The 20070-nt window shown below is 42.6% G+C and overlaps 1 protein-coding gene across 13 annotated transcripts in view; it reads left to right on the top strand.

The window, feature by feature from the left end:
• R3HDM1 (R3H domain containing 1) overlaps positions 1-19850 on the top strand; it is a 231167-nt gene extending 211317 nt beyond the window's left edge. For 11 of the 13 annotated variants that reach the window (XM_077447814.1, XM_077447820.1, XM_077447818.1 and 8 more), the window contains 8 exons: positions 1674-1831; positions 3988-4139; positions 6725-6825; positions 8009-8181; positions 9223-9367; positions 11805-11887; positions 15224-15308; positions 18808-19850. In XM_077447814.1, coding sequence (XP_077303940.1) covers positions 1674-1831; positions 3988-4139; positions 6725-6825; positions 8009-8181; positions 9223-9367; positions 11805-11887; positions 15224-15308; positions 18808-19181 — 1271 coding nt within the window. In that variant the 3' untranslated portion in view covers positions 19182-19850. The remainder of the gene's footprint in view (positions 1-1673; positions 1832-3987; positions 4140-6724; positions 6826-8008; positions 8182-9222; positions 9368-11804; positions 11888-15223; positions 15309-18807) is intronic. The other 2 variants (XM_077447826.1, XM_077447822.1) reach the window with 2 other exon arrangements.
• Positions 19851-20070: the final 220 nt, after the last annotated feature.

Raw genomic sequence — 20070 nt, forward strand, 5'->3', positions numbered from 1 at the left:
TATACCAAAGGGTTGGGCACCAGGACTAAAAAACTGATCGTTGTTTGCTCCCCTTTCGGTAGGGAATGGTTTGTCTCAACCCTGTAACTGCTACTTCTGCAGAACAGCTTTTTTCTATTGAAAAACAGACTTACTAGCAGGATCACCAGATGAAAAAAAGGAAAGATAGCCGTAGGCCGCTTACACACGGGCGGACTGTCTGGCCAACTAAGTCCGTCAGACAATCCGACAGACAGTCCGTCCTACTTATGAATGAACGGACTTGACCACACACGATGAACAAACAGTCCGCTGAAAGCTTGCGCGATGACGTGTACAGCACGTACGACGGGACTAGAAATACAACGTCCAATACACTGCAATGCAACCTTCGGCCGTGTAAATCCTTTCTGAGCATGCGCCATACTTAGTCCGTCCAACTTGCCTACACACGAGCGGACAGTCTGCTGAAACCAAAGTTGGACGGACAATATTACGGAAATTCCGAAAGACTTAGTCCGCCAGACTGTCCGCTGAAAAAGTCCGCTGAAGCCCACACACGAGCGGACTGTCCGCTGAAACGTGTGTACGCAAGTCCGTCAGACAGTCCGCCCGTGTGTACGCGGCCTAAGGAGAAAAACTAAGGCAACTGTTACATCTAAGACTTGGTAATTTGCAATATGTTCGCTTTGCGGTTAATACCGCTTTGATATGCTGAAGCTGATATGAGGTTTGAGTGGTCTACTTTCACAGACAGGTTAGCGGCAGATAAAATTAGAGTTTTCCTTTCTGAAAGCTCTGTGATGAACCACCTTGGTGTTAAAATACACATTGGAGAAGTTTTTTTAAAAACCTATTTTTATTTTATTTTTTTTGTCCGTGAAGATGCAGATTCAATTGTCACCTCCAAAGATTAGCATAGACTGCAGCCCAAGGGTAGCTCAACTCTTATGTCACTATTTAAGTTGTCTAATGATATGAGGATAAAGCCTTTTTACAATGACAGTAAATGTATGGTGCCTGGCAGCTGGTGGTGAAGGGGAGAGCCTCCGTTTTTTATTGAGGATTTTTATTTTTTTCATATGTAAATTAAGCCGTGCGCTGGGTTTGCAGATTCATCTCGGCTCCCCTTCCATGTTACCGCTGTGCGGGGGAGAGGCACTTGATGTCTGCGCCTTTTATTGAAACACAGCGGGGTGTATTTGTTCTCGTTGACTGTGCAGACTGAGAATTCAATTTAAGTGAACGCTCTTCCTTTATTCTGCACGACAAAAATGTCTTTATGGTCACGGCCTCCCATTGCTGGGTCAAGGAGAATCCTGACTGGTGGTGGCTAAAGAACAAAAAAAGTTGATCTTCAGCCCTCGATGTTGAAACGGATCTTTTTGGCTGCATGCCAGAATAACAGACATTTCATGTTTATTCCAAAAGTTGGTAAGTCTTTGTTTGGGGACATCATTGGCACATGACTGGCATTGGGGCCTGCTTATAAAAATGTCTGAAGGACTGCCTTTTGCCCATAGTAACCAATCAGGTTTTATCTATGATGCCTAGTGTGCTTCAACAGTCAGTTGCTCCTACTGATTCCTAAATTTTGGGTCCTGATATATATATATAGAGTGGTCTTCAGTGTGTGTAATGATCCCCCTTCATTCACTCCTATCATCTTCTTCTTCTTCTTCTTCTCTTTTTAGGTTACACGACTGTAATGCCCAGCCAGCAACCAAACTACCAGGGTATGGTGAATGTCCAGCAGCCTCAGAATCAGACCTTGGTTAGTGGCCAGCCTGGCAGTCTAGCCAATCCTATTCAGGGAGTGATGGTGCAGTACTCCTCAATGCCCTCTTACCAGGTATTATGAACTAGGTTCTTGGCAATTAGGTGACCTGCAAACGTACCACTGCTCTGAAAATCCTTGGTCCTTCGATCCAGCCGAGTGCCAAAGCCCAGGAGCTTGCTTCACTTCACGCTACACTCAAGGAAAATCCATTGCATGCAGATATGGTTTTGAAAGTCTAGTTGCCTTTAATGAGCAAGCAAAGAGGCATACAACACACACTGCAGACCTTCCACCTGAGGCCATGCCTGTAACACGTTTCATCCATGACTGGATTTAGATTCTTTAGTAAGATTTAAATATGTATGTGAGCTCAGGCGTGTACACAAACCGCACGTGCAGAGCCCACTAGGACGTCGGCACTGCAGAGCGCTAATCACAGGCAGTGAGCCATTTCCCGATCTCTGCAGACGCGCATCGGGACAATGTCTCACTGGTTGGGATTAGCACTCTGCAGTGCCGACATCTTGGCGGGCTCTTCACGTGCGGTTTGGGAAAATGCCTGAGCTCATCCTTATTCCTGATATGTGCCTGCTGTACCATGTACAAAGTCTCCTGTTCAGTTATCTTTGTATTGCTTCCTTTTGTGTGAAATACTTGGTGATCCTGTCAGCCCCCCTGCTTTCATATTAAAAACTGACTATGCTAGATATGAGATAAGTTTGGTGTGTTTTCTGGCTGTTCTTGGAACTCGGCCTGCTCTGCACAGCCATTCACTGGGGAGACCAATGTACTGCTGTTTCTCCTCCCCTAGTTCTCTGAGATCCTTAAAGGAGAAGTACAGATAAAGCTTGTTTGGCTGTATTTCTGTGGATCATACAATAAGAGTGCAGTTCTTCACTCCTGTGATCCATTTTCAGCAGACAGTGGGCTGAAGCCTGCTGTTGGCTGACGTCACACAGGCAGTCCAGGCTCAGGCAAGATTGTGACAATGGAGTGTGGATCTGCCCACATGCTTGACTGGCACTTGAATCTGCCTCTCTCGGCGAGCCACTGAGAGCCTGAGTCGGCCACTTGCGTACCCTCCACAGCCCAGCGCTCCAGTAAGCAGGGGAGTGCAGAGCAGAGTGCGAAGACTGTGACAGTAAGCACTCTGCTCAGGGAGCCCTGAGAACGAAGCAATCGGCATAGTTTGATCGCTTGGTTCTCAGTGTTGGAGGTTGCCGGGGGACAGATGCAGCGTTGAACTGATGCCTAGGTAAGTATGATTCTTAAGCAGCAGAGAACAGAGTGAATGTAAATAAAAATCCTGTTTTTTTAAAGCATGAACACCACAGTGCTTGTGCTGTGTAATTTGGCCCTTTTGTATCATTTTAAATACCTGGCTGATCCTGCCTGTTTGTGACCCCTGCCCCCCCCTGTAAACTGGCCATGGTTTATCATGGCTGCTGAGCCCTGACTCCATGGTAAGTTGACATGCCTCCATCATCTGCCGCTCTCCTGTGTCTTCCTCTCCCCCATGCCTGTCTGCTCCCATGCCCGCCCATTCTGCCGCTATCATAACTTAGTGTTTCTACAATCCCCTCTGTCATAGTAAATAATGTCCCCAGTGTATGTGGTTTTTCAAAAATAAGTCACTGTATACCTTTTTCATAGCACCGTTCAGCGTTCACGTGACCGGCCGCGCCTCTCCTCCTGACTGACGTAAGCAGGAGGATTCTCAGCCCCGCCCGCTGTAGCCATCAGACCAAGAGAAGAGGCGGCCGGTCATGTGAGCGCCGAACGGTGCTATAAAAAGGTATACAGCGGGTTTTTATTTTTTATTTTTTAAATGCATACACTGGGGCCATTATTTACTATGACGGGGGAGGGTAGAAACAACACTTAGTGGCTTAACGACCACTTTAACTTGGTTTCTCACATCTAAATGAATTGCATTTCCTGGTTTCTGTAACTGCTGGTGATGTAGCCCTGGCCTCACAGCTGCACCCACACAAGGCTATGTCACTTTCTAATGATGATGCATCCCCCCCCCCCCAGATCCCCAGATGACATGTACATTTTTAAACTTGGAGAAAATCTGAGGTGATTCCGTGATCATTCAAATAGATGTTCCCTTTCATTTATTAGAGAACAAAAACCCGCAGCTGGGAATGATGCCCTCTGATTGCAGTGCAGTAGGCTTCTGCCTTGACCATTGTGGATGATTTGTTTTTTTTTTTTTTGTTCAGGTTCCAGTTCGGCAAGGCTCCCAGTCTATACCCCAACAGCCATATCACCAACAGGTGCTCATCCCTAACCAGTCCAACCAGGGGCCCTTAGCGACCGCAGGGATGCCCGTCTATTACAGCGTCATTTCACCAGGGCAGCAAAATAACTTGAGGTAAATCTGATTTGATTGTATGTAGACCCAACACACAACATAATGTTACTGAGATCTTTTGGTTTATTGCCATAGACAACATATGTTCTAAGTTGAGGATTCTGTTACAATATCCCCCTGATTTACAGGACACTAGAGCTGCATGATTAATCGTTAAGAATCAAAATCTTTATTTTATTTTTTTTCACTTCCCAATCTTCAAAACAGCATGTCACGATTCTTTCTAGTGCAGAGAGTTCTCACAGCTGGGAGAGAAAAAAAAAAATCCGGACAGCCTGCCAAGTTTAATCACAACAGGTTCTTTTATCAAAGGAAAGAACTCCAGCGTGTAAATGAAGGCAGTTTAACCATTTAAAGTAAAAGTAAAAAACATTTTCTGCTATAAAATTACTTGGAATACCCAAACGAGATAGAGATATATTATATATATATATATATATATATATATATATATATATATATATATATATATATATATAAATTTTTTTTTTTTTTTTTGCAGAGACCCTATAGAATAAAATGGTGGCTGTTGCAATATTTTATCCCACACCGTATTTGTGCAACGGTCTTTCAAATGCAATATTTTTAAAAATACTTTTTTTTTTTTTTTTTTTTTTTTTTTTTTTTTTTTTAGTTCATTAAACAGTAAAGTTAGCCCAATTTTTTTGTATAATGTGAAAGCTGTTATACTGCGAGAATTGTGAGAGAGTCGCGGTCTTTATTCTAAGCAAAAAAAAAAAATCGTAATTCTCATTTTAGCCAAAATCGTGCAGCTCTACAGGACACCAATGAATATGTTACACCAAATGTTTCATGCCATGTTTGCTGGACTTGTTCTTTTTTAATACAATGTACAGACTGTCTGCAAGGCCGGATTTCACACGAGTTTACCGATCCATACACCTGTGCAAAGGGCCATCTTTAGTCTTCCAGAAGATGCACAGGGGTTTTTGTACAGGCAGTCTGTTGAAATTAATGACGGCCGGCTGCACAGACCTCTTCACATATCCTGGAGTGTACATCCGTGCCGGTCCAGAACACAGACAGACTGCATTCTGATCCATGCATTGGACCCGCACAGATGCACACTCCGGCATGTGCTTGGAGATTTGTGCAGCCTGTAGGAAACGCCTGTGCATTCTGGCAGACTAAAGATGGCCCTTTGCCCAGGCACACGGATTAATACACCAGTGTGAATGAGCCCTTAGAGTTCATACTTAATTTTTTTGGTGTACTTTTCTCTGTTTTGTGTTTTAAAAAAATATGAAAGTCCAAAATTTTCAGGTTTGTTTTTTTTTTTTCTATAAAAAAAGTGGTTTGTGAACAGAGTATATACACTCACTGGTTACTTTATTGGGTACACCAGTTCAATTGCTTGGTAACACAAATTGCTAATCAGCCAATCGCATGGCAGCAACTCAATGCGTGTAGGCATCTAGACATGGTCAAGACAACTTGCTGAAGTTCGAACCGCACATCAGAATGGGGAGGAAAGGTGATTTAAATTACTTTGAACGTGGCATTGTTGGTGGCAGACAGGCTGATCTGAGTATTTCAAAAACTGCTGATCTACTGGGATTTTCACCCACAACCAGCTCTCAGGTTTACACAGAGTGGTCTGCAAAAGAGAAAATATCCAGTGAGTGCCGGTTGTGTGGATGAAAATGCCTTTCTAATGGGCAAACTGGTTGAAGATGATAGAAATAACCACTCATTACAACCAAGGTATGCAGAATACCATATCTGAGCATACAACACATTGAACCTTGAAGCAGGTGGGCTACAGCAGCAGAAGACAACACCGGGTGCCATTTCCTGATTGGAAAAACATTGCCTGGTCTGATGAGTCGATTTTAGCTGAGACATTCAGATGGTCGGGTCATAATATGGAGTAAACATGAAAACATGAATCCATCCTGCCTTGTATCAACGGTTCAGGCTGCTGGTGGTGTAATGGTGTGGGGGATATTTTCCTGGCACGCTTTGGGCTCCTTGGTACCAATTGAGCATCGTTTATACTCCACGGCCTTCCTGAGTATTGTTGCTGACCATGTCCATCCCTTTATGACAACAGTGTCCCCATCTTCTGATGGCTCCTTCCAGCAGGATAATGCACCATGTCACAAAGCTCCAATCATCTCACCACTGGACAATGAGGTGCCTGTCCTCCAATGGCCTCCACAGTCACCAGAGCTCATCCAAGTGAGCACCTTTGTAATGTGGTGGAACGGGACATTGGAATCATGGATGTGCATTGGACAAACCTGCAGCAACTGGGTGATGCTATCATGTTACTATGGAGTGTAATCTCCATACATGAGGAATGTTTCCAACACCTTGTTGAATCTGTGCCATTAAGAATGAAGGCAAAAGGGGGTCCAACCTGGTACCAGCAAGGTGTACCTAATAAAGTGGTCGGTGAGTGTATGTGCTTGATGGTCCACAAAACTTTTACTTGACTGTAGTACAGTGGTTGTGTGAGATTTTGGAAGTGGTTGTGTATGTCCATAGCTTACATTTTGCTCTCATAATCTGAAAGCTGTGGGAGTCGTGTTGTATAATAATGCAAATCTGTATATTTTCAGCTCTTCGATGGGATATATGCACCCTCCAGGGTCTGACCATATGCAGTTCCCTAGAGCAACCTCTCCGTGTTCTCAAGCACTGCACGGTCCTCCGTGTGCAGGTACGTGAAGAGATGTGTGATTATTGCTGTGTGCTCACATTTTGTCCTGGGATCTTTGTGGCCACTCGGAAACCCATAAACCGGGTCTATCCCAGTTCACCCCTGTCACTGCAGATAAACTAAAACAGTTTCTGTAATGAAAAGCAGAACTCCAGCCTTACCTTCAGTCTTGTACAGTTGTGCAGGCTCCTCTCCTTACTGTGATTTCACTGCACACTGCGAGCTTCTCACAAAGGATGGTAAGCGACTGTTCACCCCTGGATCGCAGGGGATAGCGCCATCTGTTAGGAGAGCATAGGATCAGATGAGTAAAACTGTTCCGCAGCTTTGATTTAGGCTCTGTTTCCACTGCTGTGAGTTGTTGTGTGACTTGACACATGTGAAGTCTAATGACAAGTCAAAACCCATGTATTTCAATGGTCCTCATTCTAATTGGTGCGACTCAAGTCATAGCGACTCAAGAAAAGTTTTTTGCACTACTTTGTTCCGATTTCAGTGCGACTTGTTCTCACCGATGGCTGGAGACCATCATAGGGTCAGATTCAGCACACTTAAGCGATCTGACAGGAGAATCGGACCTGTAGCCATTTTGTACAAGCTGCTACTACTCCTTCAGCAGCCGGCGTGCAGGTCCAGGTGACCAATATTAACAACTAATGAACTACAATTACCGTACCTACCATATGGAACCATCTGTCATGTGACACATCTCCCACACAGTCATCGCTCTCGATATAAATCCACCACATGATACAGAACATTTTCTGTCTTCCAAGGCTCTGATGAAGAGGAATCCCCTCGAAACGCGTTAGCCATTGATTCAGCCTATACCCTTGTATGTTTTTTTTTTTTTTTTTTTTTTTTTTTTTTTTTTTTAATCATTTCCACTGTTTTATCAAATGACAATATTGTAACCTGTTTTAATGAACACAGTAATTTTCTTTATATTCATTTATCTGTTTAGAATAAACTGTATTTATTAACTGGATTCATGCGTTGGGTCACACGCCTCCTTTCTCCATCACCCAGGTTTTCACAGCTAGCATGACGTCTCATCAAAAATCGAATTGCAAAGTTGTACTGTAAATTGCGCAACTTTGGAGTTGTAAAAGTGGAAACGGAGCCTTAGAATCTCCGAATATCACAAATAACCTTTTCTATCTTTTTTTTTTTTCTTCTTTAGCTGTACCAGCACCTCCCCCTGGTGGCGGAATGGTAATGATGCAGCTCAACGTTCCCAACAACCCACCACCTCAAACACATTCGCCACCTCAGTGGAAGCCAAATAAATATTATTGTGACCATCAGAGGGCGCATAAAACAGTAGAATATGGCAACCTAGATCATTCTACACAGGTAAGCGGCTAAAAGGAAGCTGTAATCCAAATGATGAAAATCTGCAACACTTAGTGACCCTAAACTCCGGTTTATATACATGCAAGTATTCCTAACAAAAAAAAGTACCCTCTATTGCTCTCTAACTCATCCACAATTTATTTATTTTTTGCTGTTCTTAAAGCAGTTGTAAACCCTTAAAGCCCCATACAAACTATCAGTTTGTCTGCTGAGTTTTTCCAAAACCATATAATGAGGTCAAACCTTAGGCGTTTCAATCTGTATCAAATCAGACAGGCCCTTGCACTACATGGGTTTTGGTAAATCTGAAGACAAAAATTGGCAAAAAATTTGATAGTGTGTATGGGGCTTAACAAACACTTTTTGCTACTGGTAACCCTATAATTAGGCTTACCTGTGGCTACCCTGGATATCTCCTAAACCTGCACGGTTTAGGAGATATCCCCTGTATTTCCATGTGCCAACGTCATCTGCACATGCGCACTGAAGCAATGGCACGTAAGTGCCATTGCTTCAGTTAGCCTGTGCCATTACCGGCGGCTCCTGTGCGCATGTCATTGGAGTGATGTCATTGCTGCTCCGGCCAATCACAGCGCCGATGTCCGCGATACCCAGACGTAACTCCGGGAGCGATGTTGGCCGCCGGAGTGGTGAACGAGGACCGCTGTGGGGGCTTCAATCTCAGGTAAGTAATTCATAATGAGCTAGTATGCTATGCATGCACACTATCTCATTATGCCTTTGTCTTGCAGGTCTTCTTTCTTTACAACCACTTTAATATGTACGTTGCCGAGCCTGCATCTGCTGCCCACTTGCAGTATATTTACTTTGAGCAGTCGGCAGGAGGTTAAAGAAACATTTGTACTAGATCTAGATACGCTTTTACATAAAAACTGTAGTTGCTATTAAAATTTTATATAGCTGTATTTAAAAGAATATTCTAAATGTTAGGCATATTACATTAGGCTGTGTGTGTAATATAAAGTATATATATCTATATCTCCTCTGCTTATTTTAGCTGTATTTTGTCTCTTCTTACAGCATAGTTCCCACATTAGCAGTCCTGTCACATCACCCAATCAGTCGCCAGTTCCTGTGCAGTTAGCCAACATGAAAAACATCCGCCCGGGTTTAACGCCTCTCCCTTTAGTTCCACATTTTTCTAGACCTTTTGTTCCTGGCCAAGGTGAGAGGCTTTTTGTTTTCCATACTGTTCCCTTAAAGAGTACTTTTTGTATTTTTGTCATTGACTTGTAAATCATATCCCGTATCAGTACAGAAAACCATGCACTAATGCTAAGCTGGTTCACATTTTACTGAGCCCAAATTCCATGTGTAAATGGTATACTATAGCAGCCATGTTTGCTTAGACTGCATACAGAGAACTTACATTCTGGTTCATTCTCATGAGCCTTAATCTGACTATTCATTATACAATTCCCCTGCACAATTTTCCTTTAGATTTTCCAAAGCCATATAATATGAGGTCAAACCTAAACACTTTCAATTTGTATAAAATCAGGCAGGTCCTTGCACTACATAATTGAAGCCAAGTCTAAAGGAAGTTGAATAAAAAAATTGTATAATGCATGGCCAGCTTTATAGCACACACAAATCTATGGCAACTTATGCAGGCCATACATGGTCGAATTTCGAACTAATTTTCTTTTCAAAATCAGAATTTTTTTTTTTTTTTTTTTTGTGATCCGATGCCACCATTGATTTTCGAAATTCGGCCGACCAAGCCTTCAATTTCACCTCATGTTGCTACAGAAAAAAAAATTCTTAGCTGGGAATCTTCTTTTATCTCCGTACATTTTCTTTTATCTCCGTACATTTTCTTTTCTTATTACGTTTCTCGCACGATTCTCCCATCATTGATTAGAAAATCGTTCGTTTTCTAAAAATTTCCAACATGTCCGATTCCTCATTTTATTTCCGCACGAAAATTGGCTGTTGCTGCAGCCCACTAATGGTGCGAAATTCATACGCACCATTAGTGGTGCGAAATTCATACGAAAATTCTTAGATACGATTTTTGAAAGAAAATTCTTTCGAAATTCGAACCGTGTATGGCCGGCATTAGGAGGATTCCAGAATTTATGTGCAACCAACAAACTAGAATTTTTTTGCAGTGGGCTGTTTTATGGATTTGGCGCGCTAACTACCACAGAGCCAGTAATTCTAATGGGCAGACCCAAGCTCCTTGCAACAGGGTCTTTCACCTTTTATTTACTGTGCAGTTCATACTATTTTTAATTTTTCCATAGAAGATCTATCCTGTATGGACAGTTTAAACTATGACTTACTCTTCTGGTATAAACCCTCTGCGTCAGTTTTGATAGAGCTGTAGCGAATACCTTATGCAATGTAAGCATTTCAGCTCCATCAACCTAGTACCAACATTGGCATTTATTATGAAAAGGCAGCCCAACACCCTACATCCCCTTCCGCGTTCCTCACAGTGCTTTACCTTTCCATGGGTAATGAACTATCGGTGCCCACACAGCCGGTCCAGGAATTTTGGAATCCCTGCTCCATCTGTTCTTTCTGCAGGGCTTCTGGGACAGATTGGAGTATTTCTGATTGGTCAGCGCAAGCGCATAACATCACCCTGATCTGTCTTGGAAGCCCTGCACAGAGGGGAGGGAGACCAGCACTTTCAAATCCCCAGATCACTGCATGGGCAGTGACAGCTCATCACCCACAAAGGGGATGTACAGCAGAGAACGAGGAAGGGATGGTGTAGGGTGTTAGTCTGCCTTTTTTTTATTTTTTTCTGGAAAGGAGAAGTAACCCTGTAAAGCCAATGTGGCCTACATCATCCCTTCCTTGTTCCTTGCTGTACGTACCTCCTGTGGGTGATGAGCTGTCGGTGCCCACATAGTAGGTGTAGCGGTTTGGGGATTCTAAACCTTTGCTCCTTTATCCCTTTCTGCAGGGCTTCCAGGACCGATCAGTGTGATCCTGATTTGTTTTGCACAGTCACATAGTATTGCTCTGATCCATCCTGGAAGCACTGCATAGAAAATAGGAAGACTAGCAATTTTGTTTCCCCCGGACTGTTGCACCCTCTGCGTGGGCACTAACAGCCATGAAGGTAAGTACAACGGGGACTTGGGGTAGGGAGGGTGGAGAGTGTTTACCTTTGTGAACTAACATTTTTAGTGTGTGTGTGTTTATAGCCAAAACTTTTTGTTGGTTTTGAATAGACTAAGGAAAGGTTAAAAATCCCTGCCAGTTTACTGTTTTTGTCTGTGCATTGCTGGGGAAATGTCCCTTCACTTCCTGTCCCAGAGATGCAGCTGGGGTTTGTCCCCATTTGGAGATAGTGGCTACCTATACGCCAACTGTACTGGCCCTTTTAGCTAATGATTGACTATGGGACAATGGCACTTCTCACAAAATGGCAGCCTGCATAATACCTAATTGTTGGGTACCTTTCCTAGACAGAACAGCCAGGATAAGCCTTGGCAAAACTGACACTTTATTTTTATAGTGTAGAATATTTGCATGCCGGCTTCCATTTTTACCCCCTACTCATTATTTGACATTTTATAAACTCTGTGTATATCAGCTTGCATTTTACCTGTGCACTTTTTTTTTTTTTTTTTTTCTGGCAGGTGACACAAGATATCCGTTACTTGGTCAGCCATTACAGTACAATGCTCCTCAGTTAGTGCACGGACATATAACAAGTCAACAGGTTCATAACATTCTTCAATCTGCATTTCATCTTTGGAATGTGATGGAGAGGCTTTGACAAATAGACAAACCCCTGAGCATAAATTGTACATATATACTTTAATCTCAGACAGATCCCGTATGAAAGCAATATGGATCAGTAGATATTGGGGTTGATTTACTAAAGGCAAATAGACTGTGCACTTTGCAAGTGCAGTTGTTTCAGAGCTTTTTTAAATGAGGGCAAGTGCTGCTGACTTCATCATCCAATCAAGCAAAAAATGTGTTTTTTTTTTTTTTTTTTTTTAACTTGCATGTGATTGGGTATTCTTTGCAAAGTGCTAAGCACTTTGTAAATCAACCCTATATTGCCTGCTATTCATATACTAACTTATTCTGCGAAGAGCAGTGGTTAAGTGCACAGTTACCTGCAGCAAACGATTACATTTCAATTCAGGCCAGTAAGAAATGAATTGGGAAACCTTTGTATTGATTACTGCATTTTGCTTTTATTAAAGTGCAAGATCAATGTTGGTGGACTGGTAGTAGGTGCATAGGGCCAAGCTTGTCCATTTTAGAGGTTTACTCCTCATATTCAGTTTGTACACATCAAATAGACTTTTTTGTATGTTTGAAAATGTTAAGATGTTTTTTTTGTGGTGATTTTGAACAAAGGATTTATATGGGGAAAAAAAAAATTTTACTTGCAAAAATATATGGCAACTGTTCTGGCATGGTTTGGGTAGTAAAATGCAGTCTTTTGCTGCAACAAGAGGTAGGTACTTGGGATATTCAGGAGCATAAATCGGCAGAGCTTGCTTGGCTGCCGATTGGTCGGGCCACCAGTGATCCAAAACCCTGACATCACAGGTGTCCAACTCTTTACGTGAAGGCATAGGAAGCATATGTGTTGGCCAGGCAATGCCAGCACCTGTACCGAAAGGCTTTAAGGAACAGAAAAGTAGGCCTCCTTATCTACAGGCCTGGCCTTATGTAACCATGAAAAGTCCATTAAAATTAGACTAGACTTGAGAGAATTTCCACAATCATATTGAACAGCTGCCTTCCTCTGTTCTGCCCATTGGTGTTCTCCGCTGCAACTCTGCCATTGCAATGCATACAGTATACCAATCCTGCACTGTTATTGGCTACTGCTTTTTGACCACAGCTCCCTTCCCAGAGAGAGATACAGGTGGGATTTCCTTGAACAGCAGGGCTGACTAAAGCTCCATTCACACTTGTGCGACTTGTCATGCGAATATGGACTCAAGTTGACTAAAGTTGCATGCAGCCCATTGTTTTTAATGGCACCTATTCAGATCGGTGCGACTTAAAGATGCCTGCACTACTTTGATGTGACTTAGTGCCTGAGTGTGAAATCGGATCAAAGTTGCACTGGAAATCATCACTCAAGGGTGAATGGAACCTAAAGGATTCATAAAAGCTATTGGCTGTAAGTGCATCTTGCTCTTGGGTGTGGAACAGCTCTTTGAAGTAGACAGCCAATCGCAGTGCAAAACCTATGCATGTGCAACTGCAGAGCACAAGATAAAGGGAAGTATCCAGCTTACATAACATGAGTTCTATGTTTTGTGATCAGATGTAACCCTTTTAAATTGATTGCTGTGGGAGGGAAAGAGGCAACATTCCCTAAGAAGCAATTGAGCAATACTTGCATGAAGGCATGAATCCACTGTATGGAAATTAAAACTGGGCACAGCTGGGAACAGCATTGTATTGAGGTCTGTTAAAGGGAACCTGTTTAGCTTTTAAAGTTGCTAAATGACTTGCAGAAGTATAAAGTAGGAACATGGAGAGGTGTACATAGCCCTGACATGCTCTACTATTCAAATGTCAACCTCAGGAACTGAAGTTATACTTGGGCCTGCCCCAATCCACCTTCTGTTCCTTACTATTAGGAAGTGAGGTTTTCCATAACAGCGATGGACCAGCAGGTCAGGCATTTCCTGAAGTCGCTATTTGCCTTTTAAAGTACCCCAGACCTTGGAGCTGTCAGGTGGATATGTGAACATTCCTGTGGGCATTGTCTAGGTTCTGTTTTACACCTTGCAAAAGGTTTACCAGCTTTGAAGTAAATACAGGTTTCCTTTAACGCATATTTAAAGCCAACACTTTTTTATAGTTATTAGACCAGGAAATGATTAAAAACATTGTAAATTTTTGTTGGCCATCTGCATGCCTTTTGCTAGAATTATTTTACTTCCTGAACTGTAGGATAACTCTTAAAAATTGAGTAGAATCCTATGTGTTTTCTCCAAACGCCAAGCTAGAATCCCATTTAACATGTTAAATATATCCCCTTAATTTTTAGTCCTGGTGACCATGGTCCAAATAGTTAGTTACTTCCCCAGTGGGGCTCAGATGCCAATTAATATAAAAAACACAAAACAAAAACCTGAAATGTATATTGGAGATGTAGGATTTAATGTTGGTAATTCATGGTTGAAGAACATCAAAAATGGTGTGCCTCCTAGCTAGAGGCCTGAAGCTTAAGATATGCACATATAAAAAAGTCAGAGTGGCAGACCAGAGAGCTAAAAGTCCAAAATCTTTGTCTATTAGTACATGCTCATAACAAAACAATATGGAACAGCCAACACATTTCAGGTTTCAGACGCTTTCAGGGCTTATAAATGCTCAAATGGCAACCACCCCGACCTATACCTAGCCTTTGCAGCAAGGAGCATGCGGAAGGGGGTGATGCACATCAAAAACTAACAAATTTCCCAGCCCACTTACCAGCCAGCCTGCAACAAACTGAATTAGCCCTTTCTAATTGTTCATGTTAAAAACGGGTTTAGTTGCAAAGGTGTAAGTCAGTGGCCAGAATGAAGTAAAATTGCAAAGTAGACACGTTAAAGTACACAAATGCATCAAAAACCTAAGAAAATTTTCCCAGCTCACTTGCCAGCCTGTAACAAAACCCAACTGACCCTGTCTAACAATTCACGTTAAAAGCAAGGGGTTTAGTCGCACTCATTTGCTAAACACAAATGCTCAAAAGAGCTGTGGTTTGTGACCTTTTACTACTGCTCTTTACTCAACGCATACAAGGACTAAAAGCAAGCTATGGAGTCCAACTTACAGCGTTTAAGACTTTATGAAGGGGGAGTGTCTAAATCCTGAAATTCGTTGGCTGTTCCTTATCGTCTTTTTATGCAAACATTAAAAGATTTTGGACACCAAGATCTTTTGAACTGGCGCTTACTTAAAACCTGACCGGAAATGTAACCCTTCCTGATTTTATCCCAAACAAGAAAAAGTTTTGGCTTTAGATACATTTTACATTTTCATGGCAAAAGCTTTGCGTTTTATAAATGTGTTCTGCATCTCCTAGGGTCAGTCTGGACACAGACATGGAAATCGGGGAAAAAAAATGGCAAAAAAAGCTGCTTCCACTGACCTTTCTGCTGGTGAATCAGGTGAGAACAGATGAGCATAAAATTGTATGTTTAAAGGGGTTGTATGTGTTAGGTCTTTTTTTTTTTTAATAACAAACATGTTATACTTACCTCCACTGTACAGTTTGTTTTGTTTAGAGTGGCCCCGATCCTACTGTTCTGGGGTCCCTCAGCGGCTGTTTCAGCTCCTCCCCACAATGGCTAACCCCCCTCTGGGAAGCTCTATCCCGAGGGGGGGTTATCTTGCGGGCGCGTTCCCTGTCATACACGCTGCATCCATAGACAGAGTGTATGACATGGTCCCACCCCCCTGGTTGCCCGTGTCATTGGATGTGGATAGATTGATAGCAGAGCAGCCATTGGCTTGCGTGCTGTCAATCAATCAACAGGCAGACTCCGTGGAGAAGAGGATGCTGCTGGATGCGCACAGCAGGTAAACGGGCTCAGGTAAGTAAACGGGGGGGGGGGGCTGTAGGGTGCGTCATTGCCAGGTGTTTTTTTCACCTTAATGCATAGGAGGAAAGGTGAAAACTCAAACCTTTACAACCCCATTAACACAGCCAGTGAAATCTCATATAAGCACTAGGATAATGTAGCGTCAGACGTGTGTTTCAATATTAAAGTGATTGTAAACTATCACTTTTTATTTTTTTAAATAACAAACCTGTTGTATTTGCCTGCTCTGTGTAATGATTTTTCAGAGCTGCCTCAATCCTCCTCTTCTTGGATCCCTTGCCGGTGCTCCTGGCTGTTCCCTCATAGTAAGGCCCTTGCTCATGGTGCTCGCTCCCAAGCCGGTTCTGTGTCTATATACAAACCGAGCTAGGCTCGGCCCCTTTCCTTGCTCCCTTCTCACTGGCTGTGATCTAAGCCAATGGAGAGAACATCACTGGATTGAGATTAGGCTCAGGTGAGTATAAAAGGGGACGGGGGAGCTTCATGCAGAAGGTATATTTATTTTAATGCATAGAATGCATTAATGTAAAAAAAAACTGCAACATTTTATTTTATAAAAATGCCTGCTGATCCAGCCATGAAGGTCCTTGTTTAGTTTCTGTCATAGGGTGACAACGTTCTGTCCACCTATTGTTCTTTTGTGGTGTCATCCTGCCACATGGACTCATAACAAGCAGCTGAGCTGATGCTCATTGCATAGGCACAACAGTAGACCTACCCCAACAAATGCCATGTAGCTATCACTGGAGTATAAGTAGACAGATTGTAAAGAGACTGTGGGGCATTGAATTTTTAATTTCGTGTAAACACCGTTTTAGATCCAAATCGGCTTTGAACAATGAAACATTCGAATGAAGATGGTTATCCGATAATAAAAACTGCAAACTTTTGTGCCCATGGGAGATAATAAAGGAGATATTGTGAAGTCCTAGATAACCATTTCATCAGTGCCTTCAGGAATTTACGGTTTGCCTGACAGCATTACATCTAAAGAGAGAAGTCCATTTTCTTCCAAATCTTACAGCTGTGAAATTTTGGAGCTGTGAGCTAAACCATAAAACTATCCCAATGCTTTGTGTAGGACATTCCTCCTAGGAGGTTACAAGCTTATCTCCTTCCACAACTGGGAAATATTGCTTTCTTATCTCATCTTGTCCCTGTCACTATAGCTATCTGTCTTGATTAATTGCAGGGAGAAGATCAGTGACACCGATCAAATCTTCTTCCATTTGAAATGGGGGAGAGTGCAGCCTGGTTGAGGGAAAAAGCCTAGACTAGTAGTATACTGGTTGTATAGCAAGGCGACTACTGCTATTTATAGTCACGGGGAGGGGATGCCATGAAAATTGTTCCTGGCAAGGAGCAAATATTAAAGAGGAAGTAAAGCTTCTTAAGAAAAGTCACCCTGCAAGGCAAAGGCATAATGAGCTAGTATGCATAGCATACTAGCTCATTATGAATTACTTACCTGAGGTCTAAGCCCCTGCATTGGTCCTCGGTCACCACCTCCGTCGCCGCCATGATACCCGGAGTGACTTCCGGGTCTTGCGGCTCCGGTGCTGTGACTGGCCCGGGCAGCGATGACGTCACTCCCGTGCATGTGCGCTGGTGCCGCCACTAACGGCATGATCGCCGTTAGAAACAGCACGCTCAGTGTGCCTGTGCCCGATGTCTACAGCGCAGGCACCATAGACATCGGTTCCACTATTTTTGCAAATGTCTCCTAAACCTTTTAGATTTGGGAGATATTTCTTGCACCTACAGGTAAGTCTTAATCAAGGCTTACCTGTAGGTTAAAGTGGTTGTAAGGGGTTTTACAACCACTTTAACACGGTGGGTAAAAGTATGCTTCCCCCAGCAGCTAGGTAGATCTCTCCATATTTCCTTCAAACTCCCAACACATTACTTCCATTCCATCAAACATTACATCAAACCATTCAACTATTCTCCTGCCCCAGTGGAGCGTATCTTGGGAATGTCCCTTCTCTAGTCGTAGTCAAACAAATGCTGCCAGAACATACAAACAAAATGTATAGGCTGATTTACTAAAGGATTTGAAAATGTTCACACAGGAAGTGAGGGCAAATTCTTGCAAATGAAGGTGATTCCTTTGTGACCCCCAGATCACCAGAACTAATATCCCCATTGGAAGATTGGGGACAACCCAAGATTTGGGATTTACTTTTTCCTTCAATGATCACGGTAAACAGGACAGAGGGTGGATCTCTTTTTAATAGTGGGCGCAGACAGCAATAAAAAAAAAAACTGACATTCTAATCCATCTCCACTCTATCCAAAAAAATTAATAAAATGTTGCCTTTGGTTGTACTTTAAGGTGTTTGTTATGTATACTTCTGTAAGCGAATTTGCATGTTAAAATGTAATTTTGGCCCAAAATTGGCTGGTCTCAAGGTAAGCAAATCTATCCACTACAAGCATTACTGGTTATAACACATAAAGGTATCCTTTATGATGCCTATACTGTAGGTGCTGATTCACCACAATAAAGCCTCACAGGATTAGTTCACCTTTAAAACTTGTTACACCCATATCTCAGGGTGTAAGATATTACTGCTGCAGCTTGGTGTCCTTTAGAGCCCTTTCACGCTGCTAACCTGGCTGCGTCGGCAGTGCTTTTTGGGCACTTTTTAGCCCTGCTAGCGGCTGAGGAAAGGGTTAAAAGTGCCCGCAAAGCACTTCGGCAGCGATGCCCATCGATTTCAATGGCGGGGCTCGTTTCTGCACCACCACAAAGAAGCCCTCTTGCAGGACTTTTTTTCTTTTTTTTTTCGGGCCTGCAAGCACACCACCCCAGTGTGTAAGCACTAGGGCTTTCGCAATTGGGAGGCTGAAAGAGGAGCTTTACAGGTGCTATTTTTAGAACTAAAACGCCTGAAAAACGCCTTCAGTGTGAAAGGGGTCTTGCTGTAATGTGCTGATTTCACCTGTACACTTCTGTCTGATGCAATACATTAGGCTTTCACTCTCTAATTACAGCTAAAGTTGTAGAACATTTGATATAATTACTGTTCTCTCTCTTGCTTTTTTCTCTCCATGGCTGCAGTCATCGGTAAGGTCTTAGAAATCACAGAACTGCCAGACGGGATAAGTCGCAAAGATGCAGAAATGCTTTTTGGCGAACTCTTTAAAGTAGGTGCTAAAATCCGGTGGCTCCGGGACCCCCACTCGCAGCAGGCACCGCACCAACAGCAACATAACCAACACTACTGCAGCAGTGGAGACAACCACACGAGTACCGAACAGCCCAACCCTTCCACAGACTTGGCCTCCACTTATACCATCGTCGCCACCTTCCCCACGGTGTCCGCCGCACAGATTGCACTGAAAAAACACAATAATTTAATGAACAAGTTTAGACTGAGAACAAGCAGAAAACCCTACGACCTTCACATCCTAGAAAGAGCAAGCTCTCAATAGAACGGACGGGGAGGCCTAGTCACAGGGGGTCGGCCTCCACCTCAGTCACCACTAACGATCGAAAAGCGCTTCTCTTCTGTACAGAGACGGCACTGATTTCGAACGATCATGACCTAGTAAACTGAAGACCATCCTATGGAACCGGCATAAAAGAAAATCGATCAGCAGGATTGAACCCTCTCCCCTTCCTCTTTTATAGTCTGTTTGTTTTATATTTATATTTCTGTATTGGACCCAAAATTCTCTTGTACAGAGGAAAAATTGTTGTTCATACTGAATGCCCATGATGGAAAAAGAAAAAATGAAGGAAAAAAAAAAAACAAAAAAAAAAAAACAAAACAAAAAAACCAAGTCTGTGTTTTCTACTCCTTTCTTTTTCTTTTTTTCAAAGCCAGCACTTTGCCATCCATTTTCCTAGAACAGGGTGGGGAAAACTTAAACGCTGCACTAAAAAAAATAAAATAAAAAGATTCTATATACAATACATAGAAATATATATTATAATGATTATAGACCTACTACTGTTTAGAAGAGACATCTAGTTCTGTTCCCCTGACGTCCAAGGGGATGCCGTTAAAACTACTGGTTCTCTTCACCGTGCCCTTCAGAAGTTCTATAATTTAAGGCTTTGTGAAAGTTCATTGTAAATAAATTATGTTTCTCACTAAATTCACTTTTTAATTGTGGTTTTATAATTTGTTTTGGTCTGTTTTCTTGCTAACTGGGTTCTTTTCTCAGGCGCAGGGGCTCCTTTAGTAAAGAAAGAGGGGTGTGGATTGAAGGATTTAAAGAGAGAAGGGCAAGGGTTGAAGGATTAAAGAAAGAGGGGCAAGGGTTGAAGGATTAAAGAAAGAGGGGCAAGGGTTGAAGGATTAAAGAAAGAGGGGCA

Source organism: Lithobates pipiens, unplaced genomic scaffold (assembly GCF_037356315.1).
Source record: "Lithobates pipiens isolate NorthernLeopardFrog02 unplaced genomic scaffold, aLitPip1_a1.2 Scaffold_22, whole genome shotgun sequence".
Lineage (NCBI taxonomy): Eukaryota > Metazoa > Chordata > Amphibia > Anura > Ranidae > Lithobates > Lithobates pipiens.